General features: G+C 41.5%; 1 protein-coding gene across 2 annotated transcripts in view; it reads right to left on the bottom strand.

Moving 5' to 3' along the window:
* Window positions 1-2,461: 2,461 nt before the first annotated feature.
* The window catches only part of col8a2 (collagen, type VIII, alpha 2), a 64,478-nt gene continuing 51,857 nt past the window's right edge, over window positions 2,462-15,082 (bottom strand). For both annotated transcript variants that reach the window (XM_049602680.1, XM_049602679.1), the window contains 2 exons: window positions 14,260-14,451; window positions 2,462-7,621 (listed from right to left, as the gene is read on the bottom strand). In XM_049602680.1, coding sequence (XP_049458637.1) covers window positions 5,718-7,621; window positions 14,260-14,422 — 2,067 coding nt within the window. In that variant the 5' untranslated portion in view covers window positions 14,423-14,451 and the 3' untranslated portion in view covers window positions 2,462-5,717. The remainder of the gene's footprint in view (window positions 7,622-14,259; window positions 14,452-15,082) is intronic.

Genomic DNA, 15,082 nt, shown 5'->3' with positions numbered 1-15,082 from the left:
CTTTCACTTATATCTACAGCAGCACGTGTGTAGGTCGACTCATAGTGCGAAGTACTCCGGCTGGATGTACGCGTTTACCGGTATCACATGAATGCAGCATGGCGGTCTGGCGTCAGTGCTACGTAAGAAGAATCCGGGTGCACGATGACAGCTCACCATGGTGACGACAGTTCCAGAAAATAACCGCACAATATGATATGCCAGGGCTCACGAGTTGTTTAGAAACATACATTTTATTTAATGCCTTTAACCAATCACATCTTGAGTGACTGTAACTGCCACTTGAGTCATGCTGTGGTTTATAGAGCCCACAGCAGGGTGGGTCCACCGTGGGCTACTTGTATTGATCATATTTGTATATATATTTACAGAAATATATGTGTTTAGATCTATTGATTTGCCATTTCAAGTGTCTCTCTCAGGCATCTAAACACAAGGCAAACTAACGCAAAGATTGATATTGATCATATATTTTCAGTTTAATCAGACTTTCTTGTGTGTTATCTGCAGTAAATGGGCATTTCAAGGTACTGACCAGCATGCACTTGTTATCTAAGTGATCCAAACTAACAAGTAAAAGCCAATCGATGCAGCTCTGAGCTTACTGGCGGCTCAGACAAGGATCTTTCACATGTGGAGGCCTAGAATGCTGCTTTTAGTATAATTTTATATCTCCCTCTAGTGTTCATTCCTTTACCTTCAGCTGATTCCTATATACACCAAATGAACCGCAACAAAAATAACTTCTGTTACCTTCAGATAAGAGATTATGTTTGGAAGTTCAAACCATCTTGTAAGACAATAACTGACTCCACACTTTGATCCAATGTCAAGCTCCTACCATATACTCCCCACTTAATGTCTGTCCTTTATGCAGCCCTGCAGGATGAAAAGGTGGACACTTCTCATATAAGAGAGAATAAGTATCCATTGCAGAGGAACAATGGAAACATAGCTTAAACCAGATTAATGGATGTTCTATTAATGTCAGACATTGTCTCGTGCAATCTAAAACAGCACATAGGTTGCATATTTCTAAGATAAATAAAAGGTTCCCCTCTGTTTCTTCTCTGTCCATCTAACGAAGCCACTCCAATACACTATTATATAATGTGTCATAAGATTCAGAAGTCCAAGTGCAACATTTTCCATACTATTTCAGATTGATTCAAGAATTGAGCCTGAACCACAAACTATCTACTAACTATCCCTGATGTGAACATGTGGCTTGATGATGTTGTCAGTGCTCTTGAGTTGGAGCGGATCAGCTATGTAAGAAATGAGCAGGTGTATATATCAGAATGTTTTCACTTCATTGTCTTGTATAACTGAACAGAATTATAAATGTATGCATATGACGATATATCCTAACTCGTCCTTTAAATGTCACGTACAGGATCAGTCATTCATGTTTTCTAGCAGCGCAGAAAACTAGAACATCTTTGGAAAGAGGTTTTCATGATCTGACTCTGAAGGTCTCGAGGATTCCATCTGACGTTTTGCCAGTACGGTACCTTTTTGGTTTGGAACTGAACAGAACGCTTGACCCCATGTCTGCAAAGAGGATCGGAATTATATCATATATAGCAAAGAAGTTGCTCAACTGGAACCAGGAAAGCCTCCCAACATTTAACTCGTTCAAACAGATATTGAACGATACACTACAACTGGAACAACGCACTTACATATTTAAAAGTAAGGGGGAAGTCTTCCTGAGAACATGGGAACCTCTTATGGAACTCTGACCATCGACCTAGCTAGGAATGAACCATTTCCGCTGACCATTATCCTTTATATTTCTTGATATTATTTTTTTCTTAAATTTAACGTACGATCCTTCGACTTTGTTTTGGGTGTCTAGGTTGGGGGCTTTATCTTTTTCTTTTTTACCATTTTTTCTATTGTTTTTTCCTTATTTTTACATATTCTAAAAGAGGGCGGTGCCCGAATCAGTTTTGTAAATGCACTAATCATCTTTATACTGCATGTGTATATTTACCACTAATTTCTTTATTTGTATATATTTACTTATGATCGTTGCAAACTGACACCACTCTTACTAAAGTGCTTTAACTAAAGAAAATAACTCTGCAAATTCCACACAGAGTAGTGCGGTGCTTGCATGTTCTCCCTAAGTCAGCATTGGTTTACTCCGGTTACTCCGGTTTCCTCCCACAGTCCAAAGACATGCAGGTTAACTGTTGACTCTAAATTGTCCGTAGGTGTGAACCCCACCTCTTGCCTTATGTCAGCTGGCATAGGCGACCCCTAACAGGATAAGCAGTTACGGAAAATGAATGAATGAATAAAGAAAAAAACGTACTACACCCAGTCCAGGGCTGCTAATACTACAATTAATGATCCTGTGTGTTGCTGTGACTTAACATCTTCTCCATAACGTCCACATACAGACACAGAACACAGAAGAAAGGACCTGACACCGATATACAAGAAGGTTTTTATTGATGTGGTATCAATACAATCAAGTACTGTAGATTTTGTATAAGCAGACAAACATTTTCAATCAAAAAGAGTGCATTTTATACCCAAATTCTATTGCATAGAGTGCACGCAATAGCCTTGTATGACAAAAATCCTATAGGTTGATACATTGTACATTACGCAAATAGAAAATAAAAGTCCACAAATAATCCTTCACAAACAACTCTAGAATGCTAACTACATGTTGTAAATGCTCTTAACTCATCAATGCTGTTAAATACCATTTATACGTTCTAGGCTTCGGTGGTCGGTTTTGGCATCCCTATTAAATTATCATAAATGTATAAATACATCTTCATTAATTCCATGTGCAAATGGGAATGGCCGTTTGTATTTATTGAAACTAAAACAAACAAATATCCCTTAAGAACCGAAGCGAGCTTTTTTAAAAACAAAAAAATCTTTTTGTTATTTTTTTTTTTTCCTTTAAAAGAAAACAGTTGAAAGCGATTTGTGATCGAGGCGGTACATGGATCTTACTTGTTAAATGATTTGCACGCAGGGCAAACATAACAACATAAGGACAGAGAGTTATAGCCACGTGTAACTCTCACATCACCATTTCATATGTCCAAAAATAGAAGGCGACAAAACAAAAAAAACAAGGCAACATACAGTACATAACGAGCCTCGGACTGCCTTGTAGACTCACATCACAATAATGATACATAGCAGTTGTAGTTGTGTTCGTGTTATGAGGCGGCGAGGGCAGGAGCAAGTGCATTGTTTGCATTACATAGACGTAAAATACTGATTAGGCACTGCTTTTCCAGAAGAGTTACTGTTGATGCGTAGGTTATATATAGAAACTAGTGAAAATCAGTCAGACGGTTTACATTCATTCTGATTGCAAAGCTCAATATTTGGCACAATCTTCCTGTACATTGACAGTCCTATATCACGGTGTAAGGTAGTCCTCAATTCAGTGTAATGAAAGCATTTTGGCGGCATATTTTGGATCCTGTCTGAGCTGACTGAGGCGTGTAGAGGCACAGCGTTGGTAAGATAAGATTGCCCAAACCTCTGCAACCACTGATAAAAGATCTTCACCAGAATGTCTTCTGTTCATGACTTCTCAAAGGTTATTGCACACCATTATGCCACTTGTTGGACCAATATGCAACATATCAAAAGTTTTCAGTGTTAACCAGTAATTTATGTGTACTAAATGTTGTCCTCTTATCTCGTTATTCAATTTCTCTGTTTCTCATCTGTCCATCACAATCACCTATTCATAACTCATTCCCTTACTTTGCAAAGGCACTATCACGGCGTGGTCTTTAAAACCCCAAAGCAGGCCAAAGCCAAACTTTCGTGGAACATTAACAGGACTGTAAGCCATTCCTAAAGTTTTGTAACTTCGTTCAAGTTTGTTATTATCCTCGCTGAAGTGTTCACGACCTGAACGCCAGGGGAACAATGTGACACAACCACACGCACACATACACACACATACACTCACACACATGTTGACACAGTGACAGACAGAAGGGTACGCCTACCAGAGCACACGAGCGCATGCATACACACGCGGCATGTATCTTTAATGCCTCATCCAACAGAAATGAGTAAATATACCGCTCTCACCTCTGGCCCACCACCTCTCCCAGAAATCTGGCAGGGGTTTGTTAAATGTTACACAACCTGTATTTCATAACCGGTGGGTCTCAGTCAGTCCCTTTACTTATTCATGGAGTAAATGCAGATTGATTCTCATTTCCGGCTTTGACATCCTTTGCTTTTGAAACGTCTCGGATGTTCCATTACGTTAAACAATAAATCAGCTGTTTTAGACACATTGGCTCGGGGATTAATAGAAACTGTTTTCACTCACAAATGACTCAGAATTGCTCTCATTTGCCCGGCAACAAGTCACACACAAAATGGCACTAAAGGCAGAAATGGATGTACTATCCCTATTTTCCTTAACAGCCACAGCACATTCACAGATGTTGCAATATGTGGTACGTATGAGGCTTTCACTTGGAATATTGATGTGATACTGATTTATTAATAGGTAGTACACCATTAGAAAGCAGTGATGTCATGGTCAGAGCATCTGAAGAGGATTCCTGTGACACAGCGATGGGATTTGCAGTGCAAATGGGGGAAAAGAAAATCAGATCGATACAAGGAAACGGGCCATTGATCCAGCTGGAGTTGTGTCCTTACTGTCCATTTCGCAGTAGCTCTCAGTATCTATTCTATGACATGTAAACATTGACTGTATGCATACATAATGTCCTTGTTAATATTGTCCTGAAAATTAAAAGAAAAGAAGGCATTGTCCTTGCATTAGCCTCTTTATAAGGGCAGTTAAACTTTACAATTCTAATACTGTGAGGTCGTATTTACTATTGGATTGCATTTCTGGACAGTTCAATAAATTATAAGAAAGATAAAGATCATTTTTAAATGGTCGCCTACTAAATTCAGAAAGAAGCAGAGAAATAAGCACCCTACAGATGCCAACTAATTGTCAAAATATATATCTCACTCTAAAAACAAAGATTTAATCCCATTAATAATTTTAACATAGCGACTGTTTAGAGTACCAAAAGGGTCGGACAGAAGAGACTTGAAAGGTAATGGTACTACAACACCAAATGCCTTGTTTTGCTGTTGTTTGTCTATATTTTCTATGTTGTGTCGTTGCTGTTTAGGTCAGTATTGCCATTCACTGTTTAAATAAGAACACAAGGGGGACGTGACTGCAACCGGAGGAGCCGATCACCCCCCAGGGTCTGGTGAAGTCAGAGCATGTGGGCAGGATGTGCAGTCACACGGGAAGGTCTGTTACTAGCACATTACAAAGTAAGGCACTTAATAGTCTGAATCCGATAAACAACAACAACAATGATGACAAGGACCAAATAATAACAATAAAATTATGACAATATAATAATTAAAATAATATAAGCTAAAAAAAAAAAAAAAACACCAACATAAAATACAACCCAAAACACACATTTGAAGGACATCGAAACAAAGAACACAGTATGAAATTCCTTCCCCTGTCTTTTAAAACTTTCCATATTTCATTCACAAAGTTTTTTTTCTTTCGGTGACGTTGCTGAGGGTGAGACGGATAAAAGTGATGGCAATAATACGGAGGATTCTATGGGTTTTGTGTTTCTGTTGTGGCTGCAGGTATTTTGGGTTTAGGGCTGCTCCGAGGTGCCAATACAGGAACATGTTTGAGTGAGGGGACAGGGTTATGTGGGACAGAGCAGGAATCCTGAAAAGGAGGAGTGGATGTACTCGGTAGAATAGAGGCCATTTGCTTGATCCGAGGGCATCTGGACCCAGACCTGGTCACCCTCCTTCAGCTCTAGGACAGCACTACCAGATGCCTGGTCCATGTAGCCTTTCTTGTATTCATCATAGGTGTAAGTGGCTGGTACATTGTTCTTGTACAGTGCCACCCACAGGCTAGTTCCCTTTACATGCATGTGGTACGCAAAGTAGTAGACACCAGATAAAGGAGCAGTGAATATGCCGGTAGCAGAGCTGTAGGCATTTTGCCCGTTGTACAGGGTCCTGTCAAATTTGATTGGCATGGCAGAGGGAGGGAAAGGTGTGGTGAGGATGGCTGTGAAGGCTGGGGCCACAGAGGCAGAGAGTGGGACTTGACTGTATGCAGGCCCCTTCCTATCCCCTGGTACTTCGTCTCCTTCCAACTCTGAATCTGTCGGCCCTGCAACAACTGTTTGGCCATTTCCTGGAGGACCAGGAGGCCCTGGAGGGCCAGGAGGGCCAGTGTTACCATTAAGCCCAGAGGGGCCTGGTTTCCCTGGAGGACCCTGGGGGCCAATAGCTCCCTTCTCTCCAAACTTACCCAGTCCTGGAGGCCCTGGAAGTCCAATATCACCCTTTGGGCCAGGAACACCCTGTGGCCCCATGGGACCCATGGGTCCCTGTAGACCAGGAATTCCTGACTGACCCCTGGGGCCTGGAGTCCCTATAAACCCTGATTCACCTTTAGGCCCTGGAGCACCTGTCAGTCCTGGATTGCCAGGCAGACCAATATGCCCTGCCTCACCTTTGGGTCCAGGTTTTCCAATAGGACCACTGGGCCCAGGGATGCCTTTCTCCCCAGGGATGCCAGGCTTTCCAGATGGTCCATTGGGGCCTTGGTCACCTCTGAGGCCAGGCAGTCCTGGAGGGCCCTGGGGCCCCCCCTCTCCCTTTTGTCCTGGCATTCCATGCTTTCCAGGAAGTCCCATTGGGCCTTGAAGTCCTGGTGGTCCTGATTGTCCATCAAGGCCTGGTTCACCAATTGGGCCCACCATTCCTTGCTCTCCTTTGTCCCCTGGGAGACCAGGCAACCCAGCATGGCCCTTATCTCCTTTTGGCCCACTCAGACCAGGTTTTCCATAGCCAGGAGTCCCAGGAAATCCAGGAGAACCCCTAGGCCCTGGCTCACCTTTCGCACCCAATGGACCTGGTCCTCCGGGCAGTCCATCTAGCCCAGGCTTCCCCACCCCAACTGGCCCTGGCAGACCTTGCAGACCTGGAGCCCCATGCTCTCCTGGTTCTCCTCGATCCCCTGTGAGTCCTTGGTCACCTTTAAGACCAGGCAGTCCAGGCAAACCTTTTAAACCTGGTTTGCCGATGCCTGGAAGACCAGGTGGTCCTGGACTGCCTTTCAGCCCAGGAGGACCCCTTATACCTGTAGGCCCTGGCTTCCCATTTCCATTCTCGCCCTTAAGTCCACGTTCACCTGGTGGGCCAGAAAGACCCTTTAATCCTGGTTCACCCCGAGCCCCAGGGGGGCCTCTGATGCCTGGAAGTCCTGGTTTCCCATTCAGAGACAGGCCAGCTGGGCCAGGGAGGCCGGGCTGTCCTGGAGCGCCTCTGGGGCCAGGTTCACCACGTGGGCCAACCTCGCCATTTAGCCCTGGCATCCCCTTTGGCCCAAGCTTTCCTGGGAGACCTGGAAGTCCAGGTTTACCAATTCCTGGAAAACCAGAAGGCCCCTGGGGGCCTGGCTGACCATTGAGACCTGGCTTGCCCAGTCCAGGTTTTCCTGGAAGTCCTGGTGGCCCAGGGGGGCCTCTTGGTCCAGGTTTCCCTTGGGGGCCTGGTTCCCCCTTCACTTCCATCATGGGTGGCATATCTAGAAAAAGAGAGGATCATGTTGTTAATATTACTGTATTTAAAAAAGAAACCAAATCAACAAATTATAACATATAAATGTTTGTGTGTCGTGTACTGAAAACATTTTGAGCAAAACCAAAACAAATCAACTTCCTCTGGGTCAAAGAGATTTAAAAAAAAACTGGAGGATGTCGTTCTTACACACTGCAGCCAACTGCATCCCACAGCTGCTGCACCAATAGAGGTTTAGTCCTGTAACCATCTGTTTGTCAGAAGGCAGCACTGCTTCTTGATTTCATCATCATGTAAGAATTAAAGAGGGTTGGAACACTGGACTTAACACATTACTGCCACCTAGTGGTGAGGATGTCAATCTGCACTAAATACAGCTATAATGTGATGGATGGACTGAAAGATTAGATACTGAATATTACATTTTAGTGTCATTTTTAATGAGCTACAGAAGTTTTGAAATGTCATTGTCAATATAAAGACAGCAAATGTATCAGCCACCAAGGCACTAAAGAGAGAAGATACAAAAATACACCAGGGGGGATTTTGAGTACATGTCCACTGTCAAGGAAAACAACAGTGCAGCACAGAAGGATGAATTAAGTATTTACATAGAAGAATCATCTAACGTTACAACATCGATAACTGGGAAATGAAAATTAAAACTTGTTGGAGAGAGTCTTCTGAATTCACTTTTACATTTTTTGCGATCTAATGAACTTTTCCATCCACCTAAGGCACAGTAATTGTTCTGACTATTCTGGTTATTAATCAGTTCTTTTTGTAAAGTTACTTGTTCAGTGTTAAGAAGGTCTAAAGCCAATCCAAACTCAGACTGAGCAGAAGCCAGGGAACATCCTGGACAGGTCTCTAATCCATAGGCTCCTGAATTGTTACGTAATAGTACGCTCGGACAGGAATTCACTTTTATGTCTTCCAGCTGACTGACTTAAGGGTTTAATTGGGTTTGAGAGTGTCTGTAAAATGCTAATTTTTTGATTGTGTAACAAAGAGGAAACTAGACTAAAAAAGTGTGCCACATGTCATAAACTGTCTCGTTATTCTTTCCCAGCAGAGTAAAGCAGAACACAGCCAGGACACGAGGAGCAGAATCACAAGCTCGGTCTACAGAACACAATTACCCTTAGCCAATTTTAGCTGGTTTGTTGCCTCATTTCAGCAGCCCCTTGCCTGTGTGTTACTTGTCTTGGTAGGTCAGGCGGCCAGTGGGCAGTTCACCTGTGTTGTTTTTATAATAAAGCATAAAAAGCATATTTTTAAATGCATAGTGTCTGTCTAGATCCTGCAGTGTCTCAAGGAAACAACATGTGCTTCAGCCAGTGTACCCTCCTGAAAGTTAAGATTCAGTTGTAAAGATAATCCAAGCCAGTTTATTTCTTAAAATGTATGAATAATTTCTCCTCATTTATGAAGAAAGCCTTATGCATGGCCTTCCAATCCTGGGATCTGTCAGTACACCTGCAGCTAAACAGCAATGAATGAGGTGGGTAAAAATCATTCATTTGTTCATTTTCTGACACATAGAGACCGACGACCATCCACACTCACATTCACACCTACGGACAATTAAAGTGACCAATTAACCTGCATGTCTTTGGACTGTGGGAGGAAGCTGGAGTACCTGGAGAAAACCCACGCTCACATGGGGAGAACATGCAAACGTCACACAAAGGGGCCCCCCCACCCTAGGTTCAAACCAGGAACTCTTTCCAAATTCTTGTAACAAGCACATAAGTAAATTTAAGTTGGAACGGACCCCCAGCAGAGGTCTAGGCTAATCCCTGAACGTCCCCTAATCCTAGCAACGCCCCTGTGTACACCTGACCTGTGTGGGACTGCTGCAAGTGGCTGTGCAGGGCTGCTGTGACTAGATCTGCCTCTTAGCAAATGTGAGAGAGGAAAGCAAATGTTGAAAGCAGGTAGTTAATTTATTATATTGATAAATATTATTGATAGTATTAAAACTACTAGTGACAGCGCTTTCTGTTTTTATGACTTATCTTTTTAATCTAGCTTTTAATGTAGACATTACAGTCTTGATTTTTAAGATTGAACCATTGGTTTTTACATTTATTTTTTTTTTAAAAAAATCTCTCCTGATCAATTGTATTCTATTTTATTTATTTATTTACTCGCTTTTTAGTCTATTGAGTTTTAATCATCTTTTTGTTAGTTTGTTCTGTTTAGGTTGGTTTGCTTTTTTAATATTTTATTGCTTTGTGTCTGTGTCATTCTAATTTTGCCACGTGAAGAACTTTGGGCTGCATGTTTGTATGAAAGGTGCTATATAAATAAAGTTGAGTTGAGTTAATGTTTGTCATTTATTAACTGGCCCATGGCCTCCTGTCAATTTTTAAAAGTGGCCCATAGGCAAAACAAGTCGAGTAGCTCTGCCTTAATGTAACTACAGACCACTACCTCCCCCTGCTGGCAGTAAGTGAGAATGCAGCCATGTGAACCTCTGGATTTAAAAATCAAACACAGTGATGAGAAAAGGCTCAGTTATGCAGGTTACAGTAATGATGATCCCAGTTATGTGTGTATAATAACAGTCAGGTATGTGGTGGATGTGTCTATGTAAAGCATAAATGCAACAGGCCTGCATCATGTTGTTTAAAGCCTGAAAAATAGCACTAAAGTTCAAGAGGACAGACACATTTTATATGAGGTGATCCATGGCCCCCAAAATCATTACATCTGCAGTGGTTTAAATATTAATACATTTAGGACCATTACATTTAGACTGAGGAAGAAATGGCTGCAACACTGCAATCAATATAAAGTGAAATGCCAGTTTTAACAATGAAGGTGTTTTTTTTGTGTGGCTGTGGCCATTTTATCCTGCTGTTTCTGCTGACATTGAAACTTTAAAAGGTAGTTAACAATGACTTTTAATGAGTGTTACAATTTCTAAAAAATAACACCCAGTCTGTGCATTCTAAATATGATGATTTTGGCTGCTTCCAGGTTTAACTTTGACCTATTTACCACACTGTGCAGGTTTTGTACATCACTGAGATTTTGGCTGTGCTCACTTCAGGTTTCACCCCTGAATAAAATGTCTAGCTAATAAATCTCAACTGGAGGTTTGTCAGTATCAGTGAGGGTGCCACGCGGAACATTGTGCTCAGGTGTGTAATGAGCATTACAGCCTCAGCTTTGTTTGTTCAGCTCCGACGTAGACCGCCTTAATACATCACCCAGAGAGAGGAAATAAGGTGCGTCACACTTCAGAGGATATAATGGCTTCTTCATTACTCGTCGCAAAGCTCTCCAGGAGTTAAAGACTTAAATTGTGCTTTCGAATACATTTGAACTGACAGAGTCAAGAGATTTATTGAACTCTGCTCTTGTAAGAGGAAAAAACTTACAAGAGTACCCAAGCGAGCTCGAGGGCAGTGTTGACTCCTGTCCAGCTGAGATTGATTCATCACCCACAGCTCATGAAGGCACCAGAAAATCTAGATACACAACTGACAGCCTTTCTGCATATAAATGTCTTGCATTGAAACATTTTAGAAGTTTGTTAATTATATAGTCATTAACCTTTGTTTTTAACTGAACATCAATTATTAATCAAATGAGCACAGACTCTTCAAGGGGAGATGCTCTTGGTGAATAAGGTAAAAATTTTTAATATATAGCTATCACTGTTAAATTTCCCCAGTTGAGCACTTATGTTTTGCATTACGAGTTTTCTTAAATTTTATGTGTAAATATGCAAATGAGGTATTATCTGATTAAATATCTGCTGTTTTACACACATTTCCAGAACAGAAATCTGAACACTGGATAAAGCCAGGTTCAAAATTCTTGTTTCATTTTGTTGACACATTAGAGTCAAAGGTTTTTACAGAGGGAATCTTGGACATATATATTCATTTTATTTTATCTTTGATTTTATTTTATTTTTTCAATTTCTATTTTTATTATTTCATTATCATTATTTTTTTTTTTTTAATTTACTCAGTAATTCAGAAAACACTGGCAACAGCATAGATAATATATTTCTGCCATGTTTTTAGGAATAAAATGTGGCATTGATCAGGTTATATGAACAAACCCCTCTGTAAAAACCTTCTGAATATAGTTAGGAAGAAAACTGGAAATTTTAGTGTATGTGAGTGCTACTGAAGCAGATTTTTTTTTTGCTTAGTGTATGAGAAAGCACACTAAGAAAAGGGCTTCTAAAGATACATATTGTCAAATGCCATACATATTCAGACAAAAAATAAGGCAATACAGGTGCATGGGGTAGACTAATAGATCACCATGAAACTTTCCCAGTTGCTTACTTTAATTATTTTTTAATTTTATTTTTTGTATTGCAAGTTTTCTGAAATGATTTCTGAAAATTCCAGAACAGAAATCTGAACTAAAATAAAGCTAAACGTGTAATTTGGATGTTTTTATTTCCGTTAGTCTGAAAGGAGACGTGTTATGGAAGCAAAACAGGCCAAAATCTCAAAATTGACTGGTGCATGAAAAGTTGCTCAGTTGTAAGATTTTGTAGCCATGGTCTGTTTGTTTGGCATGCGTTACACCTTTGTGTAACAGCATGGAAATTATTCTCTACAGTTGTTGGAAGTTGGCTGTAATTGCAAATTCTAACACAACAAATGTTACAGTAGATCTAATGATGATTACAATACATGGTTAATTAGGAATAGCTAGAATGTTCCAGTGGTGATGCAATGTGGAGACACGGCCACTAAGTGGCAGTAGAGGCATTGCACTCACACCAGCCACAGGGCGCATTAGTCTCACTCCTCCAAAATCTAAATCTTGTTTCTACCACATTTTGAAATCCCATTTATAGAAAGCATAACTTCTTTGAGCAAATCTTTGATGTTACTGTGAAGGATTTAAACGCAACATTTCAACACTTAATGTTCCCTGAATGCAGCTTCTGGACTCTGTCTTTGTCGAACATCACATTATGGCACTGAAATGAAAATGTGCCCCTCATTTGCTTTGAAATTTGCTTTGAAGAAGGGGCCTCTGTGAACGCCAGGCACGTCTCACATGATCCAGAACGTGTATTGGTAGTTTGAGTCAAATTTGATAATGAAAGCAATGACAGCATGTGCATTTTTTCAGGATGATTATCACCCCCCTCCCTTTCCCAGTTCCCCTTGCCTGAGCCTTTTATATAATCTATTTTTATTTCCTTCACACTCTCTCCTCATCCCACAGCTGAGGAATATGTGATAAACACTGGGGTAACAGCATCCAGATGGCAGGAGGAACAACTGGCCCACTGGAGCTCAGCAAACAGTGGGCAATCAGGCCTCCATTAGGCCCTAACTGAGGACCTGCCAAATGCTGCAGGACCCACAGGGCAACGACACACACAGTTCAGTGAGCCCTTTAACTGCCTGAAGACAGACACTAAACCAGTGGCTTTGGTGTACAAGCCTGTCCTGAGAGGGGTGGCACCTTACGTCCTGCTTCACACACAGTTTTCAGTGCCTGATGTGCAGTCTCATCAGCTTGTGTTGGGTCATCTTGTCATTTTTTTATCAACTTAATCTTTGCATAATGTGTGCAGTAATTATGGTTACACCTTCATACTTGACATGCATCAAACAAACTTAGCTAATGTTGTATGTGTATTATTCAGTCTAGTTTGCAGAATTTTCCAAGTTTTAGACATTAGAAAAGCTTTGCCTCTCAGTCCAACTTTTCATTTTCATCGAATCAAGATAATTCAGGATTTTTGCTCTGCATTCTTACAAAGGTGCACGCAGGTTATCATATTAATGAACATGCCCTGAGGGGCTGAGACGGTCATGTAGCTCGCTGAAGCCCATACTCCTGTCCATCCAGGTAAATTACCAACCGGGGCAATACATTCTCGTGTTCAATATGTTCTGTCATGGACCTTCCACGTCCAGATACAACGTGAAAGTACCCTGGGTGTGTTGGTTGTTGACGTTCTGGGACGCTGTGTCAAGTTCTGCCTGTTACGTGCATTGTCTTCTTTCAAAATACTCTTCTGTTTTCACAGGAAATTTACCATTTACATACAGTCTCTTTCAAAATAAAAGCACTACATCAGTTCGACAATGCAAATTGACGTTTTTTTCCCTCTCTAACAACCAATGCGTGTGGCTGGGTTTAGGCAACAAAAACATGTAGTTAGGTTTAGGAAAAATTAAATAAAGTTTGGCTTTATGATCTTACGGGACGCAAGCACTGATCTTGGTGGTTGTCGGACCTATCTGCCTTACACAGACTTTCGCCACCGAAACTTGTGTTCTTGTCCCGCCGTGTTTCCGCCTGACCAACCGGCCGCAAATCATGCCTAAGTTAATGGCCCTTTTTTTCGTCAGTAGGTGACGCTGCAAGTCACTGCCCAAGCACCGTATAAGTTTCTGCCAAGAAGACTGACTTCTGTTGCTACTTTGCAGTTTCTCGTATTTTAAATGGACTGACTGAGGAGTGTATCTCTGTAATATGAGGTTGAATCATATCGAATCAGCTCACATTGACCCAGTGGACTGTAAAGTGTGAGTGGACCTTTAGGGCTGCAGAGTTGGTAACATTTTATGCAGGGCAGAGTGAGACATAAAAGTAAAGAAGACACACAGAGTATGTACTTCACCTATGGGGATTACTCACCAACATAATGTCCCTTGCCCTCTCTGAATGGGGGTCCAATAGGCCCTTTCATCATGGGCTGCATGTACTTCATGTGGGGCATGGGGGGATAGCCTCCAGCGAGAGCACGCGCCCCCAGCGTCAGTAGCACACAGACAGGAGCCAACAGCATGGTCACCAGCATCCCCGGCTTCAGATGTCACACACAAAGAACTGGAAACAGAGGAAGAGAGAGAACAGAGTTCACAAATATTCCAGGAGAGACAGCAGTGTAATCATTTTTAAAGTCAACGACAAGCATCATCACAACAGTGTGATGGAATACAGCAAGTTGCAGGGTGATAATGAGTTAAGGAACCATACTGGTGTAAGTTTCCATCGTGCTTTCGTGCATCTCTGCCTGATTTGCACAACACCACACATCTGTGGAAAAACACCTCAATTAAAATGCTGGAAAGTTGCAATGCACGTGGTCATTTACCCGTGTGAAACATGCATTTACTGTTAATTGGCTGGAATCTGTGAGTTCATCTACTACGAGCAATTTGAAGTAATGCACCAACATTAAATCTGAGGATTAGTTTTAAGTTTTATTAGTTTGTCTGTCTACAAGCGTGGTGTGTCCTCGCCAAGCCAGCCACAGACATTTTGGCCCAAAGAAACCAAGGAAACATGTTTCTTGCTTAGAAGTAGGGAAAGCAGATGACATTAATGCCAAAATGTAATGGCTGACATCTACTAAAGCACACATTACTTTATATGCAGCTATATATTAAAGACAGGCACTACCTCCAGCACTGGTAGAAGATTAGTTATACTGGTCCCAAACACTGTATAAGTCCAA

The sequence above is a fragment of the Epinephelus fuscoguttatus genome, linkage group LG17 (assembly GCF_011397635.1).
Source record: "Epinephelus fuscoguttatus linkage group LG17, E.fuscoguttatus.final_Chr_v1".
NCBI lineage: Eukaryota > Metazoa > Chordata > Actinopteri > Perciformes > Serranidae > Epinephelus > Epinephelus fuscoguttatus.
Note: the sequence above shows the minus strand (reverse complement) of the source record. Positions and strands in the feature narration are given on the sequence as shown.